Source organism: Larus michahellis, chromosome Z (genome assembly GCF_964199755.1).
Source record: "Larus michahellis chromosome Z, bLarMic1.1, whole genome shotgun sequence".
In the NCBI taxonomy this organism is placed as follows: Eukaryota; Metazoa; Chordata; class Aves; order Charadriiformes; family Laridae; genus Larus; species Larus michahellis.
Window position 1 is genome coordinate 52,596,596 of NC_133930.1, and position 19,318 is coordinate 52,615,913.

General features: G+C 41.8%; 1 protein-coding gene across 1 annotated transcript in view; it reads left to right on the plus strand.

Annotated features, from left to right (window-relative positions):
- SHB (SH2 domain containing adaptor protein B) overlaps window positions 1–19,318 on the plus strand; it is a 70,016-nt gene that overhangs the window by 4,558 nt on the left and 46,140 nt on the right. Inside the window, exon 2 of the mRNA XM_074570121.1 lies at window positions 17,448–17,565. Coding sequence (XP_074426222.1) covers window positions 17,448–17,565 — 118 coding nt within the window. The remainder of the gene's footprint in view (window positions 1–17,447; window positions 17,566–19,318) is intronic.

Genomic DNA, 19,318 nt, shown 5'->3' on the forward strand with positions numbered 1-19,318 from the left:
AAGAAACTGTTCAGGGCAGTGTATTTGCAGACTTGATTTACAGAGATCTGAAAACAATGTCTATGTGTGAATTCTAGACTTTTATAAGAAAAAAACCCAAACCCTTTGTTTCCATGGGATCCACCTCAGAAGTGTGTGGTGCAGAGATCTAGCTGCTTGCTAAGCACGAGGGCTAAAGTGGTTTGTCTTGAAAGCTTTCACCCCATTATGTAAGAAACAAGTACCATTCTGACATTGCAATAGACTGTGGAAATGCTGTTTTAACTTTTAAGGTCTTGCATAAAAGTGCTTAGGCTCCATGGGATATTATTAATAACTGTGTATAATGAAAACCTCTTAGGTAAACACTGAGAAGATGTTTGTGTTACTTCTGTATATGGAAGGTCTAAATTTTAGTTGGTCTTGCAAGTGAGAACAAGTCAGGTGTATTTACCAGAGTCCTGCAGCTGGTATTTCGAGGTGCACTGAGAAAACACTTGAAAGATGTCTAAGCAGCGTTTGGGTTATTTATATCAAAGTATATGGTTTCTAGAGATCCTAAACTACAAATGTAAGTCTGTGTCTTATTCCCATGTTTAATCCATTGCAGCAGGATGTCAAGCTGCCACACTTTACAATTGGTTCAACTTGGAAGCAGTCTTCCTCCCTGCATGTGGTTCCCATAGGCATATAGTTCTACCTCTGAGTCAAAGGTCTCAAGAAAAAGATACCGGTCACCACTGGTCTGTGAACCTGCATGGATGGCTTGGGCAAGGCCACACATAAAGGCAACAAGATGCATTTTTTCCATGTATCCCATGTTGCTATGACGCAGCTAGAAATGCGTTTTCCCGTGTATGCCTGTCTCATGATTAAGAGACTATCACAGTCTTATGAATCAGAAGACATTCAGTTATTACCTGAGCCTGTGGAGTCTTAGTGACTTTGGGGCTGTTCAAAGTGATGTGGTAGGCTGTCCAGTTACAAGTATGCCTGGCATCTGCAGTTTATTGCACAACTTGGGACAGTCTCAGCTCTGAGAACCATCCAAATTTTTAGACTCTTGAACACAGAGATCCAAGTAGAGAAAGGCTATCAGGAAGCAGTACAAAGCAGTTGGACACACGGAGATTGTGAGAGGGAGTGGTAGTCTTCTGGAAGAGTGTATTATGTGTATACCCTTGCAGTAACCAGATCCAAACAATTGAAAGAAAAGTACCTCAGTTACTGTGAGAAATGAGGATTCAAGCGAGAGGACTGATTTGTCATAGAATCATAGAATGGTTTAGGTTGGAAGGAACCTTAAAGACTTTCTAGTTCCAATCCCCCTGCCACGGGCAGAGACACCTCCCACTAGACGAGGGTCCATCCCAACCTGGTCTTGAACATTTCCAGGCATGGGGCATCCACAACTTCCCTGGGCAACCTGTTCCAGTGCCTCACCACTCTCACAGTAAAGAATTTCTTCTTAATATCTAATCTAAATCTACTCTCTTCCAGGTTAAAACCATTATCCTGTTAGTCCTATAACTACACACCCTTGTGAAAAGTCTCATTCCACCTTTCTTGTAGGCCCCCTTCAGATACTGGAAAGCTGCTATAAGGTCTCCTTGGAGCCTTCTCTTCTCCAGGCTGAACAACCCCAGCTCTCTCACTCTGTCTTGATAGACGAGGTGCTTCACCCCTCTGATCACCTTCATGGCCCTTCTTTTGTTTTGGGGGGTCTGACCTGGATGCAGTACTCCAGGTGGGGTCTCACCAGAGTGGAGCAGGGGGGCAGAATCACCTCCCTTGACCTGCTGGCCACGCTTCTTTTGATGCAGCCCCGGATGCAGTTGTCTTTCTGGGTTGTGAGCACCCATTGCCAATTCATGTTGAGCTTCTCGTCCACCAACACCCCCAAGTCCTTCTCCTCAGGGCTGCTCTCAAGCCATTCTCCACCCAGCCTCTATTTGTCCATGGGATTGCCATGACCCAGGTTCAGGACCTTGCACTTGGCCTTGTTGAACTTCATGAGGTTCACATGGGCCCACCTCTCAAGCCTGTCCAGGAACCTCTGGATGGCATCGCTTCCCTGCAGCATGTCAACTGCTCCACAGAGCTTTGTGTTGTCACCAGACTTGCTGAGGGTGCATTCAGTCCAACTGTCCCTGTGTTGTGTTAAGGGGCAAAGTGGTTTTGGCAGAAAATAAACCCCCTTGTGTTCTAACACTCCTCACCAAGGTGGGAGGCTAGCTGTGGCTAGGTTTAAATTCTGAATGGTGCCCAATTCAGCACTATCAGTCCAGTTGCGTTTAATATATTAAACTGTTACGATTCCGGATACACTAACAGTGGACTGCACCTTCAGTGTAGTCATGCTCATGAACTAGCACGGCCACCCTCAAGTCTTTGGTCATGTTCGATGAGAAACCAAAATGACTATCTACTTAAACAGTGCAGTTTATTTAAGCAACAGATATATAGGTTCTTATGGTTGCTGGTGATAAATGCACTGTCTGCAAAGCACGTGCAAATAAAAGTATTATTAATTATACAAAATGTGTGACAAAGTTCTAAACAACACAGCCTGGCTATAAATATAGGAAAGAGACTCTCTAGAGAGATTTCTAAGTTTCCTGAGGAAGCACTCGGTATAGCCTAAGTCTTATGCAAAGACATCCCTATGAGGGGGAAGAAAGGCTCAGCCCGTTGACTGATCCCGGAAGTCAAAGGCAGTCTGTGATGGAGTCCTCCTTGACTTGTTCACAATGGTGTCTTCCCTGATATCCCCCCTTCTTTGGACTATTTTTATATTATTTTTTACCTTCAAGGTGGAGTTTGAGTGACTTTAGTCATACATACTTTTATTATAATTGGTGTAAAATTCTCTTGCTTCACATTTAAAGCTATAGATTACGAAAAATTCAGGGCGCAGACTCAAGGAGGAGTGGTCGCACCTTGGAGGCGGGTATCCTTTGGGATGGAGGTGTGTTTTGGTATTATAATGACATTATAATGAGCAAAGTTCGCACAAAGGACAGCATTTCATCAAAATTCGACAGACTGTTGGCTCAGGGTAGCAGGTATGCAGCTTATCGGTTCCATAGTACCATCTCGTTCCCATATCTGCTGTATATCACAGGGCAGGGCCATGGAAGGTTACGTTCTGCTCTGTCCCCCATGTTGCTTTGCAAGGAATATTGTACAGGGAGTTGCAGATGGGCGCATTCTTCGCATGCCAGCTGCGGCTGTATTCTACCTTAGAAGCCTTTTGATTTTATACCTTTCCTTAATGTGTGAACAGTGCTGTATTTTTGATTATTTTAGTAATTATTCCACACCCTGTTGCCAACAAAGACGTTAAACAGTACCAGTCCTAGTACTGACCCCTGAGGAACACCACTTGTCACTGGCCTCTACTTGGACATTAAGCTGTGGACTGCAACTCATTGAGTGTGACTGTCCAGCCAGTTCCTTATCCATCAAGGGATTCATCAGCCAAATCTGTGTCTCTCCAATTTAGAGACATCGGTGTTGTGTGGGACAGTGTCAAATGCTTTGCACCAATCCAGGTAGATGATCTCAGTTGCTCTTCCCTTATACACCAATGCTGTAACACTGTCATAGAAGGCTACCAAATTTGTCAGGCATGATTTGCCCTTAGTGAAGCCATGTTGGCTGCTACCTATCACCTCCTTATTTTCCATGTGCCTTAGCAGAGTTTCCAGGAGGACCTGCTCCATGATCTTGCCGGGCACAGAGGTGAGACTGACTGGCCTGTAGTTCACTAGGTCTTCCTTTTTTACCCTTTTTAAAAATGGGGATTATGTTTCCCCTTTTCCATTTAGTGGAAACTTCACCGGACTGTCACATCTTCTCAAATATGACGGACACTGGCTTGGCAAGTTCATACACCAAGCTGCAATGTCCCTTCTGAACTAAGATGTGCTTATTGAACTCTTTACTGGGAGTAAGGCTATGTTCCACATAGCCTTATTCTTGAAAAGGCTAATGCTGTAATACAACTGCCCCAGGGGAACTGGGCAGGGCGGTGGACCTTTGTCCTGTTTCCACCTCTTTCCATGCAACCTGTATATTTAATGTCTATGAATCATGCTCACTTGGCCCCCAATGAACAAGAATGCATGCTTGCACCACTGTTTCATTTGTACCCTCTCTTGCTTCACAGGAGAGCATGCAAGATGGATGTATTCCTGTGCTGGGATATCTTCCCAAATCCAAGAGATCCACACTGCTGCTAGGAACACATGTTCTGAGCTGTCATGTGCTTAATTTCTGGGCTCATTACATGGTACAAAGTACTCATTCCTTTTGAACAGAGGTGTAAGGGGTATAGGATATTCGGTATGAGGTTAGAAGTTCTAAGCAAAAACTCTGAAGGAATACTTTTTCCTTTTAAAAAGTGCCTGTGTTTGTCTTTCCTTGTGTTGTCCAGCTATTATCTGTTTGGTTGCATCAGTAATCGTAGACATTTCAATCTTAATGTTGTGTCCTGTCATATTCCTGGACAATAAGAATTAGCGTGTGTGTTTTTCTGTTTTTTCAACCTGTATTCTGAGTGTCCTATGGCATAAGAGGTGGCTGGTACAAGTTCTGGAGCAGAGTTAGTCTTAGCTTGGTGATTAATTTTTGTCTCCCCATCTGTATTCAAAGTCACATTTTGAAATAGTTACCAGAAGACATTTGGTAATGACTGAAATTGGCACCAGGGGCTTAGCCTCTTCTTCAGGGACAGAATCACAGAATTGCAGAATGTATGAGTTTGGAAGGGACCTCTGGAGATTGACTTGTCCGGCCTACCCTGCTCAAGCAGGGTCACATAGATCCAGTTGCCCAGGACCATGTCCAGATGGCTTTTGAATGTTTCCAAGGAGGGAGACTCCGCAATCTCTCTGTGCAACCTGTACCAGTGTTTAGTCACCTTCACAGTGGAAAAAGTGTTTCCTGATGTTCAGATGCATGCTCCTGTGTTTATTTGTGCCCATTGCCTCCTGCTGCTGTGTACCACTGACCAGAGGAGTCCTCTCTGCATGCCCCATTCAGTTATTTGTACACATTTATAAGATCCCTGCTGAATTGTCGCAGCTCGCTCAGCCTTTCCTCGTACCTGAAGTGCACCATGTCCTTTGTAGAGCTGGACTCTCTTGAGTATGTCCATGTCTCTCTTGTACTGGTGATCCCAGAACTGGACCCAGCAGTCCAAGGCCTTACTGAAGTCCAGGCAGACAATATTCGATGCTCCCCTCTCAGCTACCAGCCAGTAATTTGGACTTCCTGACCATAGTTTCCAGTTCTAACTGAAAAACTAACAGAACCACTCATGGTTGCAGTGTACTGCAAGTACTTGGGAAGTTTTCCATTGGCAGTATGGAAGGCCAGCCTAAAGTTAATTGCTTGTTAATATATGACTTTAAAAAATAGCTATAGTCAGTTTGGTCTGGATTTAAAAAACCTGCAGAGCTGCTTTGTTTCTATATCTGATTTCAATACATTTATGTCAGCCACTAACGCCTGAATTCTTGTGTTGTCTCCATGTGGAGACATGGATATGGATATTGGATTATCAGTGGCTATACTCCCAAAGGATTTCACAGGGTTTATGTGTGAGAGTGATAGTGACTACTGGGGGACTTCAGCCACTTACAATTTATAACATGATATTTCATTATGACTGTGGACTAAAGGCTGCTGAATGGAACTACGGGAGGAGTGTGTCTCCCCAGAGCCTTCCTTCTCCAGGCTGAACAAGCCCAGCTCTCTCAGCCTGTCCTCATATGAGAGGTGCTCCACTCTCTGACCATTTTTGTGGCCCTCATCTGGGCCTGCTCCAACAGGTCCGTATATTTCCTGTGCCGAGGACTCCAGAGCTAGATGCGGTACTCAAGGTAGGGTCTCACCAGAGCAGAGTAGAGGGGCATAATCACCTCCCTCAACCGGCTGGCCATGGTTCTTTTGATGCAGCCCAGGATACAGTTTGCCTTCTGGGCTGCAAGTTCACATTCTTCACTCATGTCCAACTTTTCATCTACCAGTACCCCCAAGTCCTTCTCCAGAGGGCTGTTCTCAATCTCTTCATTCCCCCAACCTGTATTGATACCGGGGCTTGCCCTGACCCAGGTGCAGGACCCTGCACTTGTCCTTGTTGAACCTCGTGATATTCACATGGGCCCACTTCTTGAGCCTGTACGGGTCCCTCGGGATGGCATCCCATCCCTCAGGCATGTCAACTGCACCAATCAGCTTGGTGTCATCTGCAAACCCAAACTATTCTATGATTCTGTGGAATGGGTGACTTGTATTGTCTGTGTTTGCTGCACTACACAAATGTTGCTGACAAGTTTCCAGCTGGCTTTCAAGGATGATGGAAAGTGTTGGAGGCAACATAGGTGCTGTTGAGTTGGGCTTGCTGTCACCATAACTCTGAGGGTGCTTGGTGGTATATGTATCCGCTAAATCCTGAAGTAATTTTAGCTGCTGATCTGGCATGGGCAAAGAAACACTGATGGCATACAGGGAGGAAACGTCAAGTTCAGGGGGAATTTCAGCTAGGAGTCCTGAGCTGTGATGTAGGGATCCTGGCTCATCAGGGAGTGACGTTTGTTTTAGGATTGTTTCTCCCTTGTCCATTGTGGGCTGAGTGCTGGGCTATAATATCGGTCTGCTCTGTGCAAGAGGCTTCAGTAAAGCTGAACACGAGACTGGAGAGTGGAGAGTTCTGGAGTGACTTTCTACCCAGGATAATGCAAGGCAGTGAGTCCTAAGCTGTGCAGTGGAACAAGCTAATCATACAGACTTTTCCACTACCATTGTGTTATTAGGAAAATTGTTGCGGGTGCTGTCATTGGTCAGTCTTTGGCACTAAGTCCAGAGAAGCCTTGTGGTAATAGGCAGCTGTTGCTGTTTTTATATATCCAGGTTGTTTTACTGGTCTTCCAGCTGTAGTATAGTATTGAAGAGTGGCCCTCTTGCAGCTGGAAAGCCTGCACAGAGGCACTCTTATCACTCTGAAGTTAAAGCATTTAGTATGCTGTAGGAGTCAACATGCTCGTGTTGCTGAAGGTAAGGTGGAAGGAGGCATGAATAGTTTTCAATGGCAGCTGGAGGTGAGACTGAAATGCCCTGACTTCAGAAGCGGCCAACTGTGTGCAGACCTTTGGGCGGAACAGCAGGATGCTGGCTGTGTTTCTCTTTACAGGGTGATAGGCTGGAGCTGCACACTCGTCCTCTCTGGGGAGATAGAAGGGTGCACCTCTTTCTCTTCTCCCTTCAGCTTTCTGGTGCAGAAAGAGAAGCCATGTGGCCCTATTGCTGCTCAGCAGGTTGGTGCCTTATCTTTGAGAAGTCAGGTGGGCCGCAGAAGGGTAACACTGCATGCAGTAGTCTTCCAGGTCCTAACATAGTTGCTTTACCTCTTTCTGCTTCTATATAAGTTCACCACTTAATCTTTCTACCTGTTGATTGCTATGGGGGTCTATACTCAAAAAGCCAGCTGTGTGAGAGAGGGAGGTAATCCATTGCTTTTACATGTCTTTGCTGATTCAGTAGTGATGACTTTGACCTGGTTCTAGCAGCTGACAGCTTCCTGGAGAAAGAAGAGAAAGCCTCATGCTGCAGATGCAATGCACTCATACGCTACGTCACATATGAAGACCCTGGAGCATTCCTTGTAAAAGTTAAATTTGCATCTGTGAACAAGCGTTAGCTTGTATTAGAGGAACAAATAATAAATAGTAGTAGTGAGATACGTCCCTATGATTGCACTTTCTTTTGTCATTGTGTTTTTATATTCAGCCAGCAATTCTAATTAAAGCCTTCAGACTGATAAAGCTAATAAATGTAGCACACAAGGAGGAGGTATGTTGTTTAACCTCAAAAGGTAGTAACAGTCTGCATATGGCTAAAATGAATAGTGAAAGAAAAAAAAATCTTCTTAAAAATGAATGCAGTGTTGCATTGAATTGCCACCAATGAATGGGTGGCAAAAGAAGGCAGGTGAAAAACATCAAAATGCCAACAGCAGATTTATTGCCTTACAGGTTCTGACTTTAAATACAAGTGAAAGCTACATGGTGGATACCACGTATTGCCTGTAGAAGGATTTTTTGTAAATTATTGAGCTGAGTCCAGAGCAGTCCATCAGTGTAGCACTTCCATGTCTTCCATCTTCATGGGTACCATAATATCTGTGAATGGAAATCCAAATGCCTACTTAATCATATCCTGTAGTCTATGCATCTTCTGACTCTCTGATCTACATATCTTCTGTATGATCTCAAACTGCTGCTGTAATGTACCAGTCTTATTTAAGTAAATTTAGGTTTTCTTGTTACGTATGTTGAAATGATTTGTAAAGTTCTTGAATCTACATTGTGTGTATGTACGTACACATACATATATAAAAATATGATAAACATATAAAATATATAGTTATCATTATTATGTGTTATTTTATATACATAAACATACATATTGCTGGAAAGAGGTTGTGGATCTCTCGTCTTTGGAGACTTTCAAAACTTGTGTGGGCAAGACCCTGAACAACATGGTCTAGTTTTCACATTACCCCTGATTTGGGCACAAGAGTGGTTTAAAGGTCTTTGGAGATCTCATGGAACCTAAGTCTTAATGTAGCTATGATGTTCAAAAACTGCCCTGGAGCCTGAGTGTTGCCAACAGACTTATATTATGTTAATATAGTGCATTCCTATAAGGACAGTAGCGTAGGGTCTAAGGTACAGCTCTGTCATGCTGGAATGCTTTTTTCCCATTCTGCAGAATGGATCTGTGCAGTAAGTGAATGTGGAGTTAGTCTGATAATAGCCTCTAAAGCATACCAGCGTACCTTCTTCTGCAAAAGCATGAAAGAATGAATAGGGCTTTTTTTAGATCAAGTGCATGTGTATACAGTTGGGCATGGCTGGGTGAGTCAATAGGAGAGAATGATATTGTGAGGACGCTAAAGCAGGTCTGAGTACTGTGCTGATCAGCAAGAAAGAATGAATTGTGCTTGCTTCTGTAGATTGTCCTCTGAGTTTTCATATGGGTGTGTGCAGGAGATGGGTTAGTTAAGTCTGCATATGAACATGGAAGTACTGAGACAATAAGCATAGCTAAAACAGCATTGCACAATTCTGCTGCAGCAGTTTGTGAGTTTGTGCCACCATAAATCCACCTTTCTTACTAGTGAATGATAGCACAAATATTATCTGTAGCCTTTCCTTCAAAACAGATCAGATAAGGAAAGAGGTCTGTATTACACGTTTTTACACATCCAACTTAAGGAAAACTAGCAAGCAAACTGTTATCATTAGGACTGTTGTAATGTATATGTGGAAGTGAAACCTTCTACAGACAGAATAAGGTTTTGCAGTTTATTGTGATTTAAAGGGCATTTTAGTTCTAAATGAGAAATTAGGCACAATAAGAACATGTATTGGAACTTAGGTAAATGGCTTTTAGCCTGATTAATGAGGAGAAAGGATCAAGAAAAGAAAAAGGTGAATCTCTCTTTCCCTTTTTAACCACCAAATTTGCTAGTAAACTGGTTTGCAATCTGATCTTGTGGTGTCCAGTTTGCCATTGTATTTGCTTGGATCACTGAAGAAATGTCTATTCTATATATTTTTACAAGCCTCATTGCCCCCCAAGCTCACTGACACTGGTATAAGAGAGATGTTTGTGTCTCTAAACATCCTTGTATATGACCTTGCCTACAAGTAGTTGGTTATAGTGTCCGATTCTCAGACGTTAACACAGAGCACTGCCCCGTGACAAAGAATATGGTTTGACTTCTCATTCCTTTGCTACCCTGTATCAGTGTGATTGTATCCTTGTCTAACAGTATGCTAGGTGCTGTGTTAAAGTGGAGGAAGTAACATGAGTCCTGGAAGTTGAAACAGCATATGTTGGATGCTGGGTATAGATATAAAAGGAACTGTGGTACAGATCTTTCTGTGTATGTCACTGTTTCTCTAAATGTTACTGTAAAACAGTCCATTGACAAGCAAACAGAGATAAGGTGTGTTTGGAGTAGTTCTCCATTGTGCATGAACTCTTCAAAATTATTTTACAAAGCATTCTGCTAATCACAGTGCATGGGATACAAATATATTTTGGTTGGACTTTTTTTTTTTTTTTGGCCTGGTTTTCTGAAGGAAGCAATACCTATTAACTGGTCTGTCTCTCCTTCCTTCCATAACTCTTGGATCTATTGGCAGGTGCTGGAAGATGTATTTTCAAATTTAAAATAGTTGAGTGATGGGTCAAGGAAGGACCCTTTTCTTACTGAGGGGAAAGCAGGTAGAACTCTGTTTTTAAACTTTCAGCAGAAGCATCTGGGTGGCCTGCATTGGCCTATGTCAAGTATTGCGGCCTTTCAATGCTTAAAGGGGGCCTACAAGAAAGGTAGGGACAAACTTTTTAGCAGGGCCTGTTGCGACAGGACAATGGGTAATAGCTTTAAACTAAAAGAGGGAAGGTTTAGACTAGATATAAGGAAGAATTTTTTTACAATGAGGGTGGTGAAACACTGGAACAGGTTGCCCAGAGAGGTGGGGTAGGTGTCCCATCCCTGGAAACATTCAAGGTTGGTTTGGATGCGGTTCTGAGCAACTTGATCTAGTTGAGGACGTCCCTGCTTATTGCAGGGGATTTTGGACTAGATGACCTTTAAAGGTCCCTTCCAACTCAAACTATTCTATAATTCTATGAAATAGGGACACACGTGGGGTAGCAGGGAACTGCAATTACTGCCTGAGGAATCAAGGGCATAGAGGAGAGAAATGGGGAGGCAAGAACACAAGAACCATTGTTTATATATCAGCTTGTTAGCATTTGGGTCATGTCACTGTGAGTGTGTGGGCTTGTAGAAACCACAGAGAGTGATTCATCTTCTCTGAAAACTAAGCCTTGTGTATGGGGGAGCAACTCTTGAAACCCTGTTATTAAATACTGGCTTTTTTAATGTTTTTTTTTCCCTCAGCACCTCGCTACCAGTTCACATGTGTCTTGGAGATTTAGGAGATAGCTTTCCCAATTTGTGTTTCAGTTACATTTGAGACAAGGAATGTGTCCTTCTCTGGAAATCAAAGCTATGAATGAGGCCTATAATTTCTTCTGAGGGCAGAGCTGATGCAGGTCTTTCCAGCACTCAAATTTAGGAGTAGAAGGAAAGGCTCTATACACAGCTCCATCTGTAAAGCAGTTCTCTAGAATCATGACCTAAATTTATGACTCATTAGCAAGATATTAAAAATATTTCTTTTGCTCTTCCTGATCCTTCTGCAGATCCTTTTGGGATTTCAACCATGTACAGATCACTGTATTTGCAGGTTGTCCAAGGCTGTGAACTTTATTTTGAAAAAAGGCCGTACTGAAGCTACAGGGAGGATTACCCAACAGGTTCTTGAACTCAGTGTTTCATGGAAGAAAAGTATAAATGCAAGTATTTATCCATTTCAAAAACAAATCCAGACCAAACTTTGCAGTCCTGCGTGCAGGCTGAGCTTTGTCCAGCTTCATCATCAGAGACCTTTCTGATATATGGTTGTCTGGGCATTAAATGAGAATATTATTTTTAAGGAAACATCTGCCTAGGTCATGTTTGGGATGTGAGACCTGGAGATCACTTAGGGACAAGGAGAGAAATTTGGTATTTGTCAAAAATTTCACATGGTTTTTATAAAAAAATCAACACAAAACATCAAAAATACCTTAATATAGACTGACTTCTACTGTAGCTAGTGACTGGTCTTTTGTGACTATAGATTCTCAGAGAAGATGAGGAATTTTCATTACATTGTGTTAAATGTGTTAACCATGATATTCTCTGACACAAACTCAGTTTCTAACTGCTCTTGTCTTCTGTATCTCTGCTGACAGTCACCTGTTCTTATCTGTGGTATTGGTGGATTTAAATGCTGGTCAAAAAAGCTGAGAGCGGAATATGTAGTCAGCCTTTTTTATTTTTAAATTTAAGTATACATTGATAATAGATTTATAATATATAATATTTAATAGTAAATCTACCCCCCAACAAAGGTCTCCTGTAATAGGTCTCCCAAATATGTGGCTGACAGGACAGCTCTTTTGGTCTTTTGCTTTATGTTGTTTATCACATTTCGTCTTGGATTCTTCTAGAATAGCGAATCCTTAGTCATGATGGCCACTAAATCAGTCAAATAACAGACCTGTGCTGAAGTTGCTGTTTCAAGGATGAATCTTTTGTATTTCCTTTGAGTTCAAAGAGGGGTTATCCGTAAAGACTCAATTTATTTCAGTGTGATAAGTTTTCATTGGTTTCTTTTTTGTTTGTTCCCTTTAAAATGTGCTTTTAGTCAGATAGAGATATCTGCAAAATTGTGCATTTACATATGTTCTTTGTTTTCTTCCTGTGGCTGCATATGCAAATCATGCTTTTGCATGTGCAAATACTCAAACTTGTTTTTAATATAATAATATGTGTAGGTCTTAAATGGTATTTTTTTAAGACTGCAGAAGAACAAAGACTATGCATCAACAGTGAGGCTTGCACCTTAGTTAATATACGTTAGAGGGGGAAACCAGAATCTCAGCTTGTATTTAATTTTCAGGGTTGGGGGGAGGGGTTGTTGTTGGGTTTTGATCTTGTATCTATTAACTGACTTCTTAGCTAGAGCTATGGTTTTGAATTTGTCAACTTGTCTGGTAACTGAGCCATGCTCCTTTTCTTTTGTCTTTAACAGAAAACCTGTTATGGAGTGTTTCCTAAATCCTTGTTCATCTCTGATCACGGAAGCTCAAATACAAGTTTTACTTACTTTTTGTCAGTGCACTTCTATATATGTGTCGGAGTTTCTTTTGCTTGAAGTTACTCATGCCTTGAGTTACTGTTACTAGATCTACATGACAGAAAACAATATTGTCTGTGTATGGGGAGCCATAGGATGTGATTGTATAGAACAGGAATCAGTTGTTGTAGGAGCTCACAGTCCACTCTGATAATCTTGCATTCTGTTAAGAGATAAGCCACAGGTCTTTAACAATAGCCCTGACAAATGCAGCCAATTGAGACATGAATTTGGAATCTGAATGGCTGCCTGAGGCCTTCCAGGGATTCCCTGACAGCTGTGATTCATTTTGACAGGTAGGACCCACATGAAATGTGGGTGGATTTGTCAGAGAGGAGAGGCAAGTTAGCTGTGTCCCACTCTAGTAGTCAGACCCTGTGTGTGAATGCCCTTTCTAGCCTGCTGTTACAAAATCTCAGTATGTTGGCACGCCTCTGATTGTGTCTAGGGCAGAAGTGGCAGGTACAGCATTACATCATGGGTAGCCTGGCTAGTTGAGACTTCTGTGAGGGATGCGTTGGCAGATGATGGATGGCATCCTTTCCCTTCTGTTTCCTGTCCTTTGTTTGTCAGTCACTAAAATAAAGGATCAATTCAGAGGCCAGTTGAACAAGTTTAGCCATTTGCCTTGGAAGTGCACTTAACCCAAGGTATGGGAGAGGCACTGCATGCCGGCCTGAAGTTAGGATCTTCTGTGCTGGCCTTGGCTTCCAGACTACAGCAAACAAATGGCTGACTGAGACCAGTTTGCTGGGCAGTGGCTGAAAGGTTGTTGGGAGGGAAAAAACCAACACAAATAGCCCTGTCTGGAACACTGATGAGCCGTGGAGAACATGAGGCATTTTGATTATCACACAGAAAGGCCTGCTCCTACATGCCCATGGGGGATAGGTGACAGCAAGGTGCTCCCACATTGGATCTTCTTCACATGGCATGGAGGTATTAAGATCATGATCTGCAGAGCCCCACTGCACATGCAAGGGACGCATCTAGGATACTTATAGGCTTGTGAACAGAACTTGCATGTAAAATGGGCTTGTGTTTTGTGAGGATGGCATAAAGGGGTATGAGGACAACGTATTCGTATCCTCTGGTGTGAAGCAAATGTTTTTTTTATTATGTTTGCCGTGACTAGAAAACTCTTGTACTCAGAACCTTGTCGTTCATCACAAGACTTTGTACTTTGTCTGACTTTGTTTGACCTACTGCATATAGGCTTGGAAAATGAGCTTGCTAAGGTAAAAGTAATTTCTGGAGAGATGGCACAAAGACTTGCAGAATAGGAACCCTGTTTCTGACTGGGATTTCTGAGAACAGGAGAAATAATCTTCCATAATGGGATTGTGAAAAGGAGTTTAGGCATTTACAGTAGGTATGTCTTAATAGAGCTAACATGCATACTCATTTGAGGTTTTCAAGCCTTTTTGAATGAAGACTTCTTTTTGAAAGAAGTAGAAAAACTTGAGACTTCCTAGAAGTGGAAAATTTATTACAGTTAGCAAGTATAGAAGAAATCAAATGTTGGCGCTGGCCAACTGCTATATCTAGGCTGAAAATTAGTAAATTTTAATATATATGGAAACATTAACACTCAGCTGGGCAGCCCTCTGACAGCTCTGAACTGTAAAGCTACTTTTAATAAGGAAATACAGATGTACACTCCAGGAAGGTGAAACAGACTGCTCTTTCTACCTGACTGAGTGCTGAAAAGTGCATTTGGGGTTTGTTTGGCGGTTTTGTTTGTTTTTTTGGTTTTGGGTGGGTTTTTTGGGGGAGTCATCGTTTGGCAGAGTAGGTGTGCCCAATCTGACAAATCTGGTAGGTGACCTGATTGAAAACATAGTTATGGTGAGCTGTATACAATCTCACAGTGCTTGTGACACTATTATTCATCTGAAGGGGAGGACACAGCTAGGGGAAGTTTGCACTCCAGGGATTACTGTAGTGGATATATTTCCAGCCTCAGTCTGATCTGGTACAGATCTACAGATAATAAAATGTAATAATAGTAATAAATACAATATTCACAGAATCATAGAATGGTTTGAGTTGGAAGGGACATTAAAGTTCCAATCCCCCTGCCCTGGGCAGGGACACCTCCCAGGTTGCTAGACCAGGTTGCTCAAAGCCCCATCCAACCCAGCCTTGAACACTTCCAGGGACGGCACATCTCTGAGCAATAATGAAATAACGTGGTTTGGACCTTCTTACATTTTCTTTATTTTCTTTGTTAGAAAGCAGCTTTTGCTTTATTAGACCTCTTCTGAATAACAAGTTATTTGCTTTAGTCCTTCTGTTTATGTTCAGTACAATAAGCTCCTGAGTATGTTGCCATTATGCTTAAAGCAAATCAGTCTTGATTTTTATCTTGTTTGACAGCATTTTATAGATATAATATCCCTCCTAGTATAGTCTTGGCAAATGGAGAAGAAATATGAAATAACTGTGCTAGACTGCTTTCTGTTACATGTTTTAGTACAGTTATGTCAAGGATTGGGAAATATTCCTTGTCAACGTTTTTAATAGGAGAGCACAGAGCTCTTGACAGGATTGCACCAGAAGACTAAATGGGTGGAATTTCAACTGCAGCACTTTTGGAGATAAAGCTGTCCTTGTGACTAGGAGAAATTACTGCAAGCACGTTGTTGTCTTTGTCTTAAGTGTGTGCAGCTGCTGTCACTTGATTTGCTGCCTGGGCATATGTCGCCAGACATGAGGGAAGAGATTTTTTTCCTTTGGGTTAACTGTTTTTCACAGTAATGAGGCAGTAATTTCAGACACTGAGAGAAAGAATTATCTTTTCCTCCCGCTATTATCCATGCCAGTCTGATGGTTTCTGGTCAAACAAAAACTTCCAGTCACTTTATACTTTGAGTGTAGGAAAACACAACTAATTTGTAATTAAAACATCAATCCCAGATACTTCGGTATTCCAGCTGTTAACCTGTGACTGTAGGACGCTGAGTGTCTTCATCTGACATTTACATCTGTGTGTTCAGTGATAACAAATACATCTTTTAAAATGTCCGTTCTTTGGGATGTGCTTGCAAGTGATATGTGTAGTCCAGGGGTTGGGAGCTTGTGCTGAAGAATGTGGTGGGGTTTTTTTGGTTGACTTTTTTTTGTTTTGTTTTGTTCCGGGAGACTTTTTGGTAAGCAAAATAAGTAGTATAAAATCACAGCGTGGCAGTGTTCCAGGGCCTGAATAGCGACTCCAAAAATGTGTTATATGTTTTGTTCCTTAATCTGAAAGGAGATCTCCGCCTTTCCTAATACAGTGCTCATTTACTCCATGGCATTTGTGCAAGCGTTTGATCTGGAAATGCTTGTGTATCCTGTTTTTTTGCTCTCTCTTGTGGGGTATGCCAGCAGCAGGAGACAGAAGCAGATGCAGCTTCAGTCTCGTAGCTGGCAATGTACTCCTGGTTCTTTGTTGAAAAGACTGAAGCTGTTGGAACAGCAGTCTGCTGTCAGTCTTACTGGTGCTTGTCTTAAAAATGTAAAGTAGCCAATGGGATATAAGTCTTGGTTGAAAAATCCCTCTTAAAGAGAATACGCCTTCAGGGCAAAACTCTTTGGGCTTGCCCTGCTTTGAGTGAGGGGTTGGACAGGGGTGATACCCTGGGGTCTTTTCCCACCTGAATTATTTTATGATTCTGTGGGGACTCTGATGCTGAGGCCTGCCTCTGCCCTCTCTGCCTCAGTCTCTTTTGACTGTCCTACACTACATCTCTACGCTCTGCAGTAATTCTCACAGGAGGATTTTTTTCTTTGCCCTGGTCCCCTTGCCAGCTTCTAGAAACCAAGATTAGCTCTACCCTTTCAATAACAGGGAGGAATGATTCCTGTTACTTGTATAACCAGTGGGACTTATACAGCATACGATTTTGCAGCAAACAGGGGAGCATGGTAATGTAGGGTAAGGGGTGAGATTTTCTAACCTTCAGTTTTTTTCAGTCTCCTAATGGAAGAAGGAAACTTGTTCTTCTGACAGATAATTTATTTTTGCTGCCTTTTGTCCTAGTTCACAAAATAAAGTTAAACATAATGTTCCTTTGAAAGAAAGTGGCACAGGTCGGTTCAAGGAAATAAGTTTAAGCAAGAAGCTTGTATTGTGTCTTGTTCCTTTTCAACTGATAGCTGAAACTACAAAGCTTCTTATTAATGCGGTGAAAAGAATAGCCTTTGAGTATTTATTTGAAAAAAATTTAACCATATTTTCATTTATAGCTGATAAACCTAAAGAGCAGAGGGGGTAAAGTAAGTGCAAGCAAAAGTGTGTTTTTTTGTTGAATATTAGCAAACTTCTCTGATAAGAATTGCAATGGGTTGACTGACTGAATCTTTCTAATTTGTCCATCCCAATTATTCCATATCTCATGATTATCAGAAATCTTTTGACATAGAGTCTACCTTTGTGAGGTTTCTGGTATGAACAGGAGCACACTTCTATTTCAGCACCATTTAGTAACTGATTTGTGGCAATTTTGTTTTTGTCCTCTGAACTCAGACTGTACTTTGAAGTGGCATAGGATGCAGCTGTGTGAAACTGGTTTTATTGCTGGCAGGGTGTTACTGCCTTCTGGTTTGCACACCTGACTCGGAGATTCTAGTAACAGTTCCTTTCCTGTCTTTCAGGTATTCATAGCTGATGACTACTCAGATCCCTTTGATGCCAAAAGTGAGTTGAATAGAATGGGAAAAGGGGAGAACGCTGGCTATATGGAACCGTATGAAGCCCAGAGAATAATGACTGGTAAGAAAAGACAGTTGCACATGTGACCTTTAATTCCATGGCAGTTCACATGGATATCACAGCTGCTATGAAACAGAAATATCCTTTGGCTTGCAAAACCATGTTTCTGAAGATGCTTAGTAGTAAATGCTGCAGAGACTTTTCAGGTGCCTGCGCATGCCTTCATGTTTAAAAATACTGCTCTGGACCTCGCTATTGAATATAGGTGGTTTGTACTGTCATGGGGGAAGATGAAAATGTGAGCAGTTGGAGTGTGTATTGCTCAGCTTGCCAATGTCAAGGCTGTCATCTGTGTACATAGTAGGGATGGCCAAAGCATGACATTGTTAACACCATGTTCACTTAAAAACAGTTGATCAGTTTGCTTATGGCCTTTTTTTTCCTCAATCAGATTCAGACTTCTTGGTTTTCCTTCTGTTGGGGGAGGGCTGCAAAGCTACGTCTTTGTGTAGCTGCCTTCCTGCCTTCCCTCCTCACTTCTCTGATGTTTTTTTGTACCAGTGGTCAAAATGAGACACTGCAGGATGCTTGTGAGCCTCTAAATGCCATTCTTGGTAGTGTCCTTCCTTTTTGGTCATGTAGGGAGGTGGTTAATGGTGGTATTGTTGTAGGAGTTTGGACTGTTTGAGTCCCTTGTCCTGGTATTGTGCAACTGTACTGTCTGTGTATTTTCCTCATATTATCTGCATCCATTTCCTACTTGTTGGCTGTGCGATCTGTAAACTTTTGAAAGGTATGGAGCTGTACATTTTTAATTTAGGATCATTTGGCTTTGTCAAAACACATCTTTGGGCAGATAATTTGTGCATTTCTTGGATTTGTACAGCAGGTCCTCTTTTTCTCATTACGAGGTAAAAGTCACTCTTGTGCCCAGTTAAGTTGATTGTATGCTTTCCTTTTCTATTGGCAGCTCCTGTTTTGAGTGCTCAGGAAAAATTATTCAATGGGGGAAGATGAGGCTGTTGGATGCAAAGATCCTTTTTTCATGCAAGTGTTCCTATTTTTCTTTTCTTAAATAGCATTTCTGAAGAGAGACACAGGAAATGACGTATTGTCTGGAAGTTTTCAGCATCTTATAGAGGGGCTGGGAGCTTTTATTTCTCATTGGTGTAACTATATTCGTTCTCGTTGAGTAATTTCTCGGAAAAACAAATTAGTCCCAATAAGTTCTTGCTTTTTATACAGCAGTGATGAGCATTTGTAGTTTTAACTATGAATTTTACAGTGCTTTGTTTTCTTTCTTCCTGTGTTTACGACAGGATCTTATTCTATCTTCTCTTCCAGATTAACTGTGATAAATAGGATGGTTTAGTGGACAATACTGGATGGTTTAGGCAAAGTAAGGGAGAGTAAATTTGTGTACCCTTGCAATTCCAAGACACCCTTTTGCCAAATCGGTGTGTGGTGCAGCAATAAGCTGTTATATCTGCTCTGTAAAGCAAACATGATGCACTCTCAAAGATGCTAAAGGCAGTTTTGAGACTGGGGTTTAATTGAGTGTAATGATGTAGCAAGTGTTCTGAATATGCATTTGATTGAGCCAGTAGAAGGTGCTTGATATCTCCCTGAAGATTAGTGTTTTGAGATCCAGGTATTTAGTTTCCAGTCATCTTATCCTAATGCTAGTAGAAATAGGAAAACTCTTGCCATAAACCTCCGGAGGTCAGGTTGTATTCCTGTCCTGTCGTAAACATGTTTGATTACAATGGATGTTTGATTTATTTTATTTTTTTAAAAAGCCTTTAAATTGATG